The 15,443-nt window shown below is 47.9% G+C and overlaps 1 protein-coding gene across 7 annotated transcripts in view; it reads left to right on the top strand.

Moving 5' to 3' along the window:
* Positions 1-15,443, top strand: part of LOC119394297 (eukaryotic translation initiation factor 4B) — a 46,904-nt gene that overhangs the window by 6,051 nt on the left and 25,410 nt on the right. For all 7 annotated transcript variants that reach the window (XM_037661582.2, XM_049415739.1, XM_037661581.2 and 4 more), the window contains exons 5-8: positions 7,337-7,382; positions 7,479-7,598; positions 9,541-9,765; positions 11,980-12,075. In XM_037661582.2, coding sequence (XP_037517510.1) covers positions 7,337-7,382; positions 7,479-7,598; positions 9,541-9,765; positions 11,980-12,075 — 487 coding nt within the window. The remainder of the gene's footprint in view (positions 1-7,336; positions 7,383-7,478; positions 7,599-9,540; positions 9,766-11,979; positions 12,076-15,443) is intronic.

The following is a 15,443-nucleotide window of genomic DNA, read 5'->3' as shown; positions in this document are numbered from 1 at the left end:
TTCATATAAGTACCTTCCAAGCTTTATTCGCTGTCGATATTTTGCAGATGGTACACGCACGTACACGGGAATCGATCCAGCAGGCTATCTTCGGCCGCGAAATTTTGTGTCAGTACCCCTTTAAAGAACCCCAGGTGGTCGAAATTTCCGGAGCCCTCCACTACGGTGACTCTCATAATCATACAGTAAAAGCTCGTTAATTCGACTCTCGTTAATTCGGAAAATGGGTTATTTCGGACACGTCATCTGGTCCCTGTAAATATATGCATCACTCTATGAGACTGGGCGCTCGTTATTTCGGACAGATTTGACCGCAAATCGGATAATTCGGCGACTTTCAGGCCGCTGGCGAGGCTCGAAAACGAAAAAAGAAGCATTCGGAACAAAAGTGAAGCTCAAACGTTGCATCGCCATGGACATCAATTATCGGCTTGGCTTGACTTGAGACTGGTTGAACGCCTTTTCTTCGCGTGTGATAGCGTGTAGGTATGGCGCGGTGTCATTTTTGTTGTTCCCGTTGGTGTGCTGCATTGTTGAACGCCGTTTTATCGAGGAACGATTCGGTACGGCTCCTTTAGCTTGATCGTTGCTGGTGCTTTTGTGCTGACTTCTCGTGTGAACGCACTCTCCGCCGATGGCAACGCCGGCAAAACGGCCCAAGTACGAGGCCAAGGACTTCACCACTAAAGTAGAAATTTTGCGTGCCCTGAAAAATGGGCTCTCCTGACAAGAAGTAGCTCCTGTGCCATGACGTCGGCAAACAATACGACGTGAGTCTCCTGAGCGCAGTTAGCATTCTTCGCGTATGTGTGGCAGAGCACGCCTGCGCACGCCATTGCCAACTGTTTCAGGCACAGTGGCTTTGTTGTACCCGACTCCAGCGATGCCGCAGTGGCCGAAGTGTCGCCGAACGAGGGTGCCGACGACGAGCAGGATTTCGGAAGTGTTATGCCTGATGCAGTGACACTCGACGATTATATCGGCATTGATGGCGTTGCCACTGCCGGCTCTCTGACTGATGAGCAAATCGTCAAGGAAGTGATGCATGGCGATGAATCCGAGAACGAAGAGCCCGAAGAGGAGCAGCCACACCATGAGCCTCGTATTGTGAAAGAAGCCGCGGAGGCCCTCGTCGTCCTTGAAGAATTTTGTTTTGGCACTGCAGACAGCATGCGAGCTGCTGTGTCCGCGCGAATTTCTGCTCGAAAACAGACACGCATCCGCGATTACTTTTTAAAGTAAAGGTATGTTGAAAAAAACTCTTGCATTTATTGTGTTTATTTCGAGCATTCGATAATTCGGACATTCGGTTAATTCGGACATTTTTTCCGGTCCCTAGAAATCCGAATTAACGAGCTTTTACTGTATCGTGGTTTTGGGACGTTATACCCCAGATATTATTATTATCTGTACTGCAAGAACCTGTGACCTTTAAAAAAAGTTTATTAATTAGTACCCTTGAGTGGGCGAGTAAGGTGTTTTACCAGGAGTGCAGGAGTGTGTACTGCTCCAATATGCCAAGAGAGTTTAACTTCGCAATGCTACTTGTTTTTTCCTCGGATCTTGCAGAAACATGGCAGTGCAAGCTTTTTATCCAGAAAACAAATGCACTAGATTTGATTTTACTAGCGCAGTGTGAAATTTGGTATCTTACAAAGAACTAGTTTTTACAGTAAAGCTTTGCTTGTCAAATCTTCAAACCTTCTACTGAAAGGAGAAACGGGGCACTTGGTTTAGGCGAGTTTATACAGACAAGTGCTGAAACAAGCAGGATCAGCTATGCAGAGTCGGGGTAAAAGGCTTTATGGTCCGTAAAAACATTGTGTTGCTTGTCAGTCTTTGCTGTGCGAGTTGCTGCTGCATCTAAAGGCAGTTGTTTTCAGTGGCAATTATAGAGTGCAGTGCAATGATGATTATTCATTATAATGGTGGTCGGCTTTGCCATGCAGGCATTGACGCCATTTTGTCATTTGTCACCTGTGTTAATGTAATGATAGTAATGTGTGCAGCACATTCAGGAATGCATGCTCCGGTGCTCTCCTCTTTCACCTCCATCACGTTGCAGCGGAGGTGAAATTCTAGAGGCCCGTGTACTGCATGATGCCAGGGCGTGCTAAGGAACCCCAGGTGGTCTAAATTATCCGCAGCCTGAATCACCTTGGGACATCCCATCACTGGAAGCAAGATACCCCAGTACTGTTAAGCCATCCTGTTCTTTTTGTGTTGGGCTTGGTGCCTAAGACACTGCCATGTTCAGGAATGAGCAATTGAATGAAATGGACCTGTAATAGACAGTGCAGAGGGAATGAGCGAGCTTACCAGATCTGCTGATGTGTCTTTTGATATTAGAGGAAGAAGGGCATAGTAGCTGGTCATTCAGTATTGAGCAAATAATTAATGGCCTAATAATCTCATAAAATGAGTGCCAATTTAAGCACTCTAAGGCAGTTGCTTCACATTACACTGTTAGAAATTTGCATCGTTTGGTTAGACTTTACGAGTGCATAACAAAGGGGGCTTGGGACGTTCATCAGGCAAGCTTTTGTGCCTTTAGGGCTGTTGCCCCTGAACATCTCTTGTAGGCGCTTAGGTCTATTCTTCAACTCAACTAACAGCAGAGCATTAAAGGGGTCATGAACCACTTTTCCAAGTAATGATCTAATGGCCTCAGTATCGGAGTGTACTGCCTCCCGAATCGATTGCCGCAAAAATTTCTCGAATCCGTCAAGAATCAGCGGAGTTACGGGGGTTTGGCGCACGCTCCCAGCGCTTTCTCTCTTTTCTCATGCCGACGAGCGCACTGGAAGCTAGACAGGGAGGGATGGCATGGGGGAAAGAAGTTACGCCAGCGCGCGTCATGAAACGCGATCGCTCTCCCGCTGTGATTCGCTTGCGCGAGTGCGGCTACCGTGTACTGAGGAGTGCGGCGCCGGCAAGTGGCGGCACCCCGCGGCAAGAAGCGCATCTGATCCGAACGCCGCTCTCGATTTACGTCGGCTATCGGCCAATAAGCATGCTATGTCTCTTGCGACGTACAGCGGACAGACGCCCCGCCCACCGACGAGAGTGAGAACCGGCCTCTGTTTGAAAAGAAGGTGCCTGGGGAAACGGCAACTTCGCGCTCCGCTTGTGGCCATTACGCGGCGCGCACGACTGTAATATTTGGCAGAGCAGTTCATAGCCGTGTCAGCTTTCCGCAGGATGTGTTTTTTCAATCAGCCCAAGGGGTGCTTCATGACCCCTTTAAAGGGGTCATGAACCACTTTTCCAAGTAATGATCTAATGACCTCATTATCGGAGTTTACTGCCTTTCTCAAATCCATAAAGAACGAGCGAAGTTACGGGGTTTGGCACACGCGCTCAGCGCTTTCTCTCTTTTCTCATCCCGACGAGTGCACTGGCAGCTACATTGGGAGGGGTGGCACAGGGCAAAGGAGTTACATCAGCGCGCATCGCGAAACGTGATCGCTCTCCCGCTGTCATTCGCATGTGCGAGTGTCGCTACCGTGTAAAGTTAGCAGACTCAGGAGCACGGCGCCGGCTAGAAGCACATCTGATCCGAAAGCTGCTCTCGATTTATGTCGGCTATCAGCCAATGAGGATGCTGTGTCTTTTGCGACGCGGAGAAGCAGTACGCGACGTCAATTGGCAGACTCCCCGCCCACCGACGAGAGTGAGAACCGGCCTCTGTTTGAAAAGAGGGCGCCTGAGAAAACAGTAACTTTGCGCTCCGCTTGTAGCCTTCACGCGGCGCGCACGACTGAAGAGTGGCGAGCTCGCGTACCTGCTAGCAGACAGACGGGTTCTTTCTGTGAATGACATCACCAGACGCGAATGTTGACCGTGACGTCAACATTGGGGATTACTGAAAAGCCCGAAGAGGAGAAGGGGTTGTTTCTTGGGATTTGTGGTGCGCCTGTGGCGCGTAGTGCTGCCGCGTTTGGCATTATTTTTCAAGACTGCATTCTGAACTCGATGCGCACATTTACTTGAAATGTAAAAAAATTATCGGAGGTGGTTCAGGGGCCCTAGTTCAGTTTCCTACGAAACTTCCTAGAGTGATGTCTGGGGCCAGCGGTAATTGTCAGTGGCGTGAATAGCAGTTCCAGCAGTACAGAAGTCTAGTGTTTGGTAGGTCATAAATTTGCCAGAACTTTCTCCTTCTGTCTTCAAACAACTTTACAGCTAACCAGTTTCGTAATATTCCAGCAAAAAGGTGTTACATTGTTACTGTAAATGTAACATTCTGTACCAGTTATTTGTGTTCAGTCCTCATGCATTCATGTGTTCAGGAGAACAATTCCATCAGGATTGGGCCGATAAATGCAGATAAAGCCACAAGCACAAAGGTTACTTAAGTTTGTAGTTGACAGCCATTTCTATGGTTATTGCAGCATCAGCGTTGGCTGTAGCCATGTAAACCTCCACATGTTGTTAAACCCTAGAATTTAGGGTTCTTTTTTTTTTTCCAACCTAGTGACAGTGAAGTTTTTAAAGGGTACTAAGATGAAACAATAAATCAATTGTTGCAAACACTCTGGCCGTTGGTTTTACCATCAAAATGAAGGTCACAGTTGTTTTTAAATTTCACAGCGGAATCCCTGCACATGAATTTCAGCGTGACGACATGGATTTCAGAATTGTTTTCTTATTTTGGCCATATTGGTTCAATGAAATTTTCTGAAACTTTATACATTATGTCTCAGGTGCCCTTAGAACGCAGTGCAAGAAATTTGACCGATTAAGAATTATATAAACCTTAGCAGACTGCATCGAAATCTTGCTTACCAAGCGTCATCTCACAGCAATAGTTTTGCTTATGTCATTACGAAGGGGTAATTTAGTAATAGAAGGAAAACCATTTTTACCTCATTAGTATCTCTGTAAGCACGGTGTTGCCTGCGCATGGCTTTACAGTGCAGCAATGCAATGCAGGGTTGTTGAAGGAGCACTTCATCATAATTAAATCTGTTAACAATTGTAGCTGTGAACATATTCACAAGCTATAGAGTTGAACCTTACATGAGGAAGTACTGCATGTCTGATAAAAACACTTTTAGTGTTATTGTGAACTTTGCTGCATCACAGTTTGAGTATGTCAGTTGGTCTAATGAAATTGGAACATTTCAATAGCCTTCCAGTTCCGCAACGTATTTTTGGCCATGCGCTTATACTACCATTTGTTTCAAGTTTTCTGGCGAAATTGCAAAAAAATTGGATGACACTTAAGCTTTGCATTTGAGTGGAATTTCTTTCCAACTAGGCATTTTGTTTGCACTAAGCAAGCACTACAAAATTTCTGGAACGCTATTTCAACAATCCATGTCATCTTAATCTTTGCCTTTAGTGTCACTTTAACGCTCTCTCGTTAAAACGTTTTCTTGACTAATTGTCTGATGCGAATGCTGCCATAAAAAAACATCACATGCTGCCGCAGAGAAAATGATTTGACCGAATATGCATGTGAAGTCCAACTGCGCTGTCCGTTCATCACGTCGATCGATCATGTGCACTGTCATGTGCTTCTTGGAGGATAATGAGACTGGACAGACACATGTAGAGAGAAAAAAAAAACTGCAGAATGGACCATTACATATCGTAAACTGTATAATTACCACTGGGTCACTTTTGTGATAAGATGGATGTTATCTCAAGCACACTTCAGAAATAACAAATGTTAAAAACTTGGTATTTATTATGTCAAAATTGGGGCTTTTTGAAGCGAAACATGTGTCGCCAATGCACTTATCACCATTCAGTCTGAGAAGATGCTTCTAGCAAGTATGCTTTATGCCTTGTACCTTTCCTGTTTTCTTTTAGGGGCGAAACTCCTCAGGGTGTGAGCCTGTCCCTCCTTTGTAGTATGTAGTATGTAGCCACGCATAGTGGGATGTATCCACTCCATGTGATAAAGATGACGATGACCACTGATGACCATGAAGAATAAGCGCGTTCCAGTATAGTGGAATGTACCCACTACACGTGATAACGAGGACGCTGATGACCATGAAGTATAAGCGCGTTCCATGACGATGACCACTGACGACCATGAAGAATAAGCGCGTTCCAGTATAGTGGAATGTACCCACTACACGTGATAACGAGGACGCTGATGACCATGAAGTATAAGCGCGTTCCATGACGATGACCACTGATGACCATGAAGAATAAGCGCGTTCCAGTATAGTGGAATGTACCCACTACACGTGATAACGATGACGCTGATGACCATGAAGTATAAGCGCGTTCCATGACGATGACGACTGATGACCATGAAGAATAAGCGCGTTCCAGTATAGTGGAATGTACCCACTACACGTGATAACGAGGACGCTGATGACCATGAAGTATAAGCGCGTTCCATGACGATGACCACTGATGACCATGAAGAATAAGCGCGTTCCAGTATAGTGGAATGTACCCACTACACGTGATAACGAGGACGCTGATGACCATGAAGTATAAGCGCGTTCCATGACGATGACCACTGATGACCATGAAGAATAAGCGCGTTCCAGTATAGTGGAATGTACCCACTACACGTGATAACGATGACGCTGATGACCATGAAGTATAAGCGCGTTCCATGACGATGACGACTGATGACCATGAAGAATAAGCGCGTTCCAGTATAGTGGAATGTACCCACTACACGTGATAACGAGGACGCTGATGATCATGAAGTATAAGCGCGTTCCATGACGATGACCACTGATGACCATGAAGAATAAGCGCGTTCCAGTATAGTGGAATGTACCCACTACACGTGATAACGATGACGCTGATGACCATGAAGTATAAGCGCGTTCCATGACGATGACGACTGATGACCATGAAGAATAAGCGCGTTCCAGTATAGTGGAATGTACCCACTACACGTGATAACGAGGACGCTGATGACCATGAAGTATAAGCGTGTTGCAGACCGCACGAAGGAACATAATTTCACAGTTGAGAGAGTGCTACTGGATCTGTTGAGCGAGAACAGTGGTACAAAATATTGTGCACAGCAGGCACTTCAGAGTAGGCCCTGGCAATTATGCTCCGGCTGCACATAAAACGTCATTGTTTGATGCCTACGAATCCATTTGAACGCGTGGGAGCAACCTACTCAGCAAAGCCGATCTTATGTGCAAAGTAAATGTGTGTCAGGTCTTTCTATGATGATCGAGTGGGCAAAATTTACGGGGATTGGCGGTTTACCAGATTACCTCCGAAGCTTCGCCCACTCATCATCATTCACTTCGTGGATATGGCATGATTTTTTTTTTGCCCACCTAGGCTTTGAAATGTTAAAAAAGTGCTTGGCTTTACATTGTTTTCTGTTCCATTGCAGAACCTGAAAAGCCGGTCCATAAAAGTGAGCCTAGCCGAGGAGCACGGTAAGTTGTCGACCGCTGCCCGTCTGCCCTCTGGCAGGAGTGACCATCTCTCTGGTGCGGTGCATGCTTACAGCCACACTCTATTTTTGTGCACAGACAACGAGGGCCGAGAGCGCGGAAATCGCGACATCGGCCGCAGCGACCGGTCGTTAGGCGGCGATTGGAGGGCGATGTCGAGGGACGACGGAGATGACGACCGAAGAGAGTCCTCTTCGTGTGAGTAATCTATTTTCCAGGCTTTCTGCTTCGTGATGGGCAGTAAGCTGTGATGCAGTCTGTTTCACAACCCAAACACTTCAATGCCCTATTCTTGTTCTGGAATGAGGTTCATGGGTGTTGGTCCTTCTGTTGTAGCTGCTTTGTCCTTTGCTGGCCCTGTTGCAAGTCTTTTCCCATCCTAGCTTTAAGCGGTAGAGTTATGCTTATGTCAGTACAGTGGAATCTACTGTACGAATTCGTTGAGGGCACGCATAATATTTGTACCATCCTGAATTCAGGCCCTATGTATGAAAAGTTCATAGTGCCCAGTCATTTGCACATTCTGGCTCTCGATTTCTATGATACGGGTCCCGTCTGAAGTGCACAAAACTGTGCAGCAATTTTATCACTCGCACTACTTTAATTTGTAGTCATACGAGGGGATCATATTAAAAAAAAAATGAATTGATTCTAGGATATTGTATCAGCATCTGCAGTACTTAATCTATGCTATACAGTATAGACCGCTTATAACGTAAGTCGCCGGAGTCGCGAATATCCGCACTATAAGCGGTACCGCACTATAACCAAAACAACCTTCTTCAAAGGCTGCACTTGCGCAAAACGTGTTGAGCATGTAGCCTCGCGTGTCCGATAATCGACATATGCGATTTGGGGCGCTTACAACCACTTAAATATCCGAATGTTCAAAAATTAACCGCCAAAGACCTGCATTGCCAACGAAATGAACACGGGGGAAAAAAGCAAACAAAACAAAGTGCCATCGCGGAAATTCGCCGACTACGTTTCAGGCCACCTCGAGGTATGCGCATTACACAAAACCATGTCGAATCGCGACCGAAATTTCACGTGCTGAGCGGTACCGATCGATCGATTTCACGGGCGCGCACGCGATGTCCAAGACATTGCAATCGAATCCGGAACCACAATTCGAGAGTTGCACGTGCCAACCATTCCCTCGTTTTCATTAACTATATGATTCTCTTCCCTTCAAGTGCAGCCATCGCAAAAAGTTTCGTTGATTCCGCACCAAACCGCAACTTTTATCGCCCGCGACCGAAAAGCAACCAACGCTGATTAGGCCTAGCGTGCCGTTCAGCATGTTGTCGTGGGAAGTTTGTCCAAGACAACATGAAGATCGGACGTCGAAAAGATCGCACTCAAGCACTAACTTAAGAACAGCGCGCGTGATACGAAGTTTGTGTTCGCGGCCAGGAGATCAACGGCGACAAAAGCCCGCCAAGCTCGTTTAAGTCCGCGCACTGGCAGAAAAGGCGAAAGCTCGCGTCATGAAGCCGCAAAACTTTTCAATTTGCGGACGAGGTCGCAAACGCGATATCTGTAGCAAGTGTGATAACGACGACGCTTTTCCCGACAGGAAACTTACTTTAAAGCGCACTTGATGAGGACGCGATCGTACGTTCCACGCGTAACGCGCTGCCAGCAAGCGGCCGCGGAGCTTTGCCCTTTGCCGCCGCCGGTGCAAAGGCTACTCCGTCGCCTAGGCAACCACCATCCTTCCCCACTCGGCGAGCCCGCACAGCGCTGCCGCGGTCTTTTTCCTCCCTCCGCCCCTCGTTCGTTCACTGTGCGTGCCCTCGCCCTTCGTAACGACCTCGTCGCTCCCTCCCCAGCGGCGTACCTCCTTTGAGAACCGCACTCGCTACCGCGTTTGTCAGAAATATTTTCCCGCAACCGCATTATAAACGGTATTTCATCTTGGGGGACTGCACAATAAGCGGTATGCGTATACATGCGGTTCTATGGGAGGGTGAACGGGAGTCGAAAAAGACCGCATTATAACCGGTCCTGCACTATATGCGGTTACGTTATAAGTGGTCTGCACTGTATATAAAAATATTGTAGCTGAAAATGCACCTTCCATTGCATTCTTTCTTTTTTAATGCTCCTATGTCGGGCCCCTGGCATAATGATGCAGTTGGTGGTAGCCGAGGATACGACGACGATGGCGGCTACCGTCGGCCCGGATTTGGACGGGACTCTGACAGAGACGGTGGGGACTTTGGCCGTGACCGGTTCTCGAGAGACCGACCTCGTGGGTTCGGAGACCGCGACCAAGGTTTCGACCGCGGCTTCGAGCGTCGGGGCGGCGGTCTCGGAGGCTACGACAGGCCAAGGGACCGAGACTACGACAGGGATCGAGGTGTGTTCTTTAATCAGTGTATTTAGGTGCACCCATGGGAACATGCGTTTTGTTTTGAATTTATCAACCCACTACAACATCATGTGCAAGTGTGCATCCAAATTGCTAGTACAGTTGCCAATCAATTCTTCATAACCGAGGGGTGCTGCAGATATGTATGCAAATATGAGTTGCAGTCTGTAAAAATGAACTTAATCATTCTTTTTTTTTAATCATGTTGGCAATACGACAAAAGTGGGCTTGTGTGTTGTAGATCAGTGAAGTAGTAGAAATGTGATATTTCATGGATGAGGAAACTTGTTGCATATCTATTGAGTGCATACATAGCTACCTTTACTGCAAGGCTGGCAATTTAAGATGTGTTTATTCCGATAAAGGGTGCCCTGTAGTTGCTGGATATTCCCCAAGATCCCAGACAGCCATTAGCGCAAGTAATGTCGTGCCCAATCACTGATGAGTAACTCACGCAAGTGTACATTCGCTGTAAGCTCCCCGTGGAGGGTTTACCACGGGCAACATTGGTAGTGATAGTGAAGGTGAGTAGACGCTTGGTGTGCATAGATGAATGAACGAAGTCATTCTGAAGAACATATCGTTTGCTCTAGCGGTATTGTGTGATCACTATTCTCGAGAGGGCAGCAGATTACGGTGCATTTTGTAGTTTTAGTTGTAAAAATTTAACCAAGCAGCCTGGTTCTGCGTAGAAGTGTGGCTCTTGTGTGAGTCTCTCCGATATGACAATTGAATTTCACAATGGGGCCTTGCTAAAGGACCCCAGCTGCAACTTTCGGGTGGCGTGCACTCCATTGCTTTTATGCTGCCGTCAGGTGTAGGCAGCATACATGCACCTACTGTTCCTGTGCAAGGTCTTGTGTGTTCGCACCTCATAAACTGTCCATATGTGTATGTCGCCACTTCTGCACTGTGTTGACACCTCATCATTCATTTCTGGTGTCATGCTGTGCCTGCGCTACTGAACTCAAGTGGCACAATTTCTTGACTTCTCGTGCACTGCCGTGAATTGGTTCAGATTGGTGCAGGCGAATCGAACAGACTTGTGATTTCTTGACTCGTGGTTTGAACCAATGCTCGCAATCATGCAAAAAATGTAGCTGCTTGCTCACAAATAACTACAGTCGCCGACCGTTTATTCGGACTCGGTGGGAACCGCCGAAAAGTCCGAATAATCGCGAGTCCGAATAAAAGGATTCACCAGAAGAAAAAAAAAACACTTTTATTGGCCCAGCGGCCGGAAAAAACTTGTTAGTGCGCATCTGTACACATGTACGCTTACGCGCGACGAAGTCGGCCTGTATTTCAGCCAATGTTTGGTCACCCCTGATGGTCGGCAATAGCACTGCAACGGCCTAAGCTAAATCCGCATTTGATGGCTGTGGTGTGAGAGGTGCGTCGTCACGGCAATCACTGTCCACATGCGCTAGTTCGAGTAGCTGACGATGTCATCGCCCAACTCGGCGAAAACTCCAAAGCAACTTCCACCTGGTGAATAATCACCGCTTTTTTCGTCATCGTGGGGCCTTGTAGTTGCCGCGTTTCATTAGTTCCGACGGCGCACATGGAACGGGCAGCGTCGGAGCAATTTCATCAGATGAGGCCTAGCCACAGAAACATCTGACAACGCAAACCCTCACACGCCAAAAGGGAACGACGTTGGGCTAGTTGATGTGTCAGCGCTTCTGTAATCTGTTGTAATCTCTTTGTCCGAATTAGAATCCGCGTCGTACTCGTACGTGCTGTCATTCACCTCAAACGCCGCACCGAGCAGATTCTAATCTTGGCTTGGCTTGGCCTGCTCTTTGGCCGTGGTAGCCGTTCAATGGGTACTTGACTGGCTAAAGCCAAAAGCGTGTAGCCAACAAACATGGCCTTCAAGATCGATAATTTCTGCGTGGATTTTTGACACTGGCACGATCTCCAGTTGTAGCCAGTGCAATATTTCAGTGCTGGCAACCTCGCAAAAATATTGTAAACATTGCTGACAGCTTGTCATGGCGTTCAACGTCGCACTTGATCAGCCAGCCGGAGTCCGAAAATTTGAACGGCGGACTGTGGGGCAACCGAATTTTTGGTCGTGAGTTTACATTACCTCAGTGGGACGAGTGGCGGTGCCGCGAAGGTGTCCGTACAAGCCTATGCTGCAGAAATTGCTTGGAACATGCTCTTGATGGCTTCTCCACTGCCCCTCTTTTCCAGGTTTTGGTGGAGGTGGCAGGCGAGAGTATGGCAGCAGCTTCAGGGATGACCGGGATGACCGGTTCAGTCGAGATGATCGGGACGACAGGGATCAAGGTGAGAAGTCTTCGTATCTTGCCAGGTGTCAGATGTCAAAAGGCCAACTGCAACGAAATGTCACTTGGTCAGTCGTTACGCATTACTGTCAAAGCAGACTATATTAAATGCAAGTAAATTTGATTGTCCTTTATACCGAACTGTTTTCGATTGTGACAGGGCTATAAGGCGCATTCACACCGAGCGCGAAGCACGCAAGCGGGCAAGCGGATTTTCGAAGCGGAGAGGCAGCGAGCGCGCACGGCTGTTCAAACGGACTGCGTTGCTTTTTGCCCGCTCCGCCGCGGGGGCGGAACAATCGACGAATCCACGGTGCACGTGCCGCCACCTTGCATCACTGCGCGATACTGCCGATACTGCACGCGCGCGCTTTTTTGTTGTTGTGGTACATTGTCAACATTGTCACGCTGCCGTCCACTACGCACTGGAGCAAAATAATGAGCTCAGATGAAGAAGACGAGTTGGTTGCCATTGTACTTGCCACTTCTCTAGCTGCGATTCAAGAGAAGCGGAAGGCGCAGAGGAAGACATCCCGCCAACGACGGTGGTGGGTTCGGCCGGCCTTACAAGAGCGCGACAAATGGGGTCATGAAAATGATTTGTTGCCTCACCTTCGTTCGTGCAATTTGGAGTACTACAGAGGGTGAGTCTTCGTTCTGTTTCTCGTACAGCATCGGGTACTGCTTGATTGTATCCAGCAGTAGCTCGACGGAGAACACCACAGCCGGTTCGCTCATGATGGAAGCCATTTGCACGGACTCGTCTCCGTCGTCTTGGGCACTGATTGGCTGCGGCCAAAGCGGCCAACTTTTCCGCGCGGAGAAAATCGATCCGGGCGCGATCCCGAGAAGCGGTCGCGGATTTTCCACTTTTGCGAATAATCCGCGTCCGCTTTCCGGATCCACGCTCGGTGTGAACGTGCCCTTAATGTCAGTGCCTGATGAAATCTATGGCTATACCTAACAAAGAAAATAGAATGTATCATATTTCAAATGGGCAGTGTGAGACACAAGAAGTTGGCTTTCCACTGCACTGTTTGCTTCATGGAAAGGGACTTTCCCACATGAATATGCACCCAGTTTAGAAGTACTGATGGTTACAACATAACGAGTCCTAGACCCAGTCCCCATATAGCATGTGCTCGCTGACTAGCCATTCAATCTGCTGCAACAGCCGCTGTGTTCCATGCCAAAGCTTTCAAATATCTTCAGATGTCACCACATTGCTCTATCACACGGCCATAGAGGAGAACTGGAATTTTTTTCCGCACTTTGGTAGAAAGGAAGAAAAGGCCTTGTAGTGAGTTGTTCAGCAACATTTAGAACTTGACATTACACGCATATATATCAGTATATCAGCACGCATACGGTACAGCAAGCGTAGCGCTGTTGTAACCATACTGCACACTTTTATTGGGCGACCACCCAAGCGCGCTTGCGTCCGCTGCCAGGACCGCTAGAGCATCGCGGAGTGTGAATCGCCACAGGAAGTTCGTCATCGCCGCGTTAACCGAACAAGCTACTCGCCGCGTCTGTGCACGGTCTGGAGCGAAGTGGGTACGAAGAACACTCCCACAACAAATGCGCGCGTGCGGTACAGCAAGCAGCCTGGCAGTGATGGTGTGAGCCAAGAAGGCGCCGCACTGCACGCAACTAGCCAGGAGACGATCGGCTCCACACAGCCGTACCGCGTTTCATTGGAGCTGTGTCAGTTTTCGTTCTGTAGCAGATCGCGGTACAGATGAACACACATATATTACGGAAGGCTGACACTGTCCGTTCTGTCACTATGTCTGTCACTGCGTATACCAGACCCTGTAATAGTTCCGAAATGCTCCTTGGCGTCGCCACCACGTCCTATCGGCACTATCGGACAGTCGTGCAAGAGTACCAGAAGCTTTTCTCCACTTTGGCAAAAAGAAAGAAAAGGCTTTGCAGTGGGTACTTTAGGCAGTATTTGCTGTGGCACTGTATTTCTTTGCTGGCGGCAATGGTGTACACGAGGAGATGCAAGTTTTTACTTGGTGGTTAATGCATACTACCGTTCAGTGCGTAGTTATGCGGCGTTCCCGGCAGGTACGCATTAACAAGGTTCCACTGTACACATGTACGCTTACACGCGACCAGGTCAGCCTGTATTTCAGCCAATGTTTGGCCACCCTTGTGGTTCGGCATAGCACTGCAATGGCCTACGCTAAATCGGCATTTGATGGCTGTGGTGTGGGAGGCACGTCATCACGGCGGTCACTCTCCACATGCGCTGCTTCAAGTAGCTGACGGATGATCTTATTGCCCAACTCATCGAAGATTCCCAAACAACTTTGGATTGAGGTCGGCCATTTTCCACCTGCGAATAATCGCTGCTTTTTTCACCATTGTCAGGGTCTTATAGTTGCCGCGTTTCTTCAGTTCAGGCGGCGCACAAGGAACAGGGCGGGGTCGGAGCAATTTCAGCAGATCAGGCCTCGCACGCCAAGCAACTACCAAGAGAGTGAGACACAGGTCAGGCCTAGGCACAGAAACATGTGATGACACAAGCCCTCAAATGCCAAAAGGGAATGATGTTGGGCTAGTTAATGTTGCAGTGCTTGTGTTGTCGTACTCTCTTTGGTGAGTTAGGATCCGCATCGTACTCGTACATGCTGTCATTCGCCTCAAACGCTGCACCGAGCTGATTCCAATCTTGGCTTAGCTTGGCCTGCTGATTGGCCGTGGTAGTCGTTCAATGGATATTTGACTGAAGAAGGCAACCGTTACGTGTAGCCAGCAAACATAGCCTTCGAGATCGGTAATTTCTGCGTAGATTTTGACACTGGCACGATCTCCAGCTATAGCCAGTGCAACATTTCAGTGCTGGCAACCAGCAAAAATATTGCAAGGATTGCTGAGAGCTTGTCGGCTGGCTTGTCATGGCGTTCAACGTCGCATTCGATCACGAAAAATCAGAACAACGCACTGTAGGGCGTCCGAATTTTTGGTCATGAGTTTACATTACCTCAATGGCGATGCCGTGAAGTTGTCCGATAAACAAGCATGTCCGAATAAATGGTCGGTGACTGTACTCCTATGATACAGGCGTCATGCTGGGTTAACGTGTTTGTTGCTGTATTGGCACTGCTTTCATAGAAGTCTACTAAACATTACGTTTGTATTCCTATGATTAAGCTAGGTATATTCAAGCATTGCCAGACCCCGGAGGAATGCGCTAATGAAAGATACATGTGATATTCATATCATCGCACTGTAAAGTGCCCTTCGCTTTGATAATACTCATGTCTGTGCTCTACAGTGAGTGCTGACGTTACGTCAGACCATAAGTTACCCTTTGAACGCCAGTGTAGTCGACGTGCCTGGTAAGGCCACAATGTG

The sequence above is a fragment of the Rhipicephalus sanguineus genome, chromosome 5 (assembly GCF_013339695.2).
Source record: "Rhipicephalus sanguineus isolate Rsan-2018 chromosome 5, BIME_Rsan_1.4, whole genome shotgun sequence".
NCBI classification, from domain to species: domain Eukaryota; kingdom Metazoa; phylum Arthropoda; class Arachnida; order Ixodida; family Ixodidae; genus Rhipicephalus; species Rhipicephalus sanguineus.
This window is presented reverse-complemented; position numbering and strand designations above follow the sequence as displayed.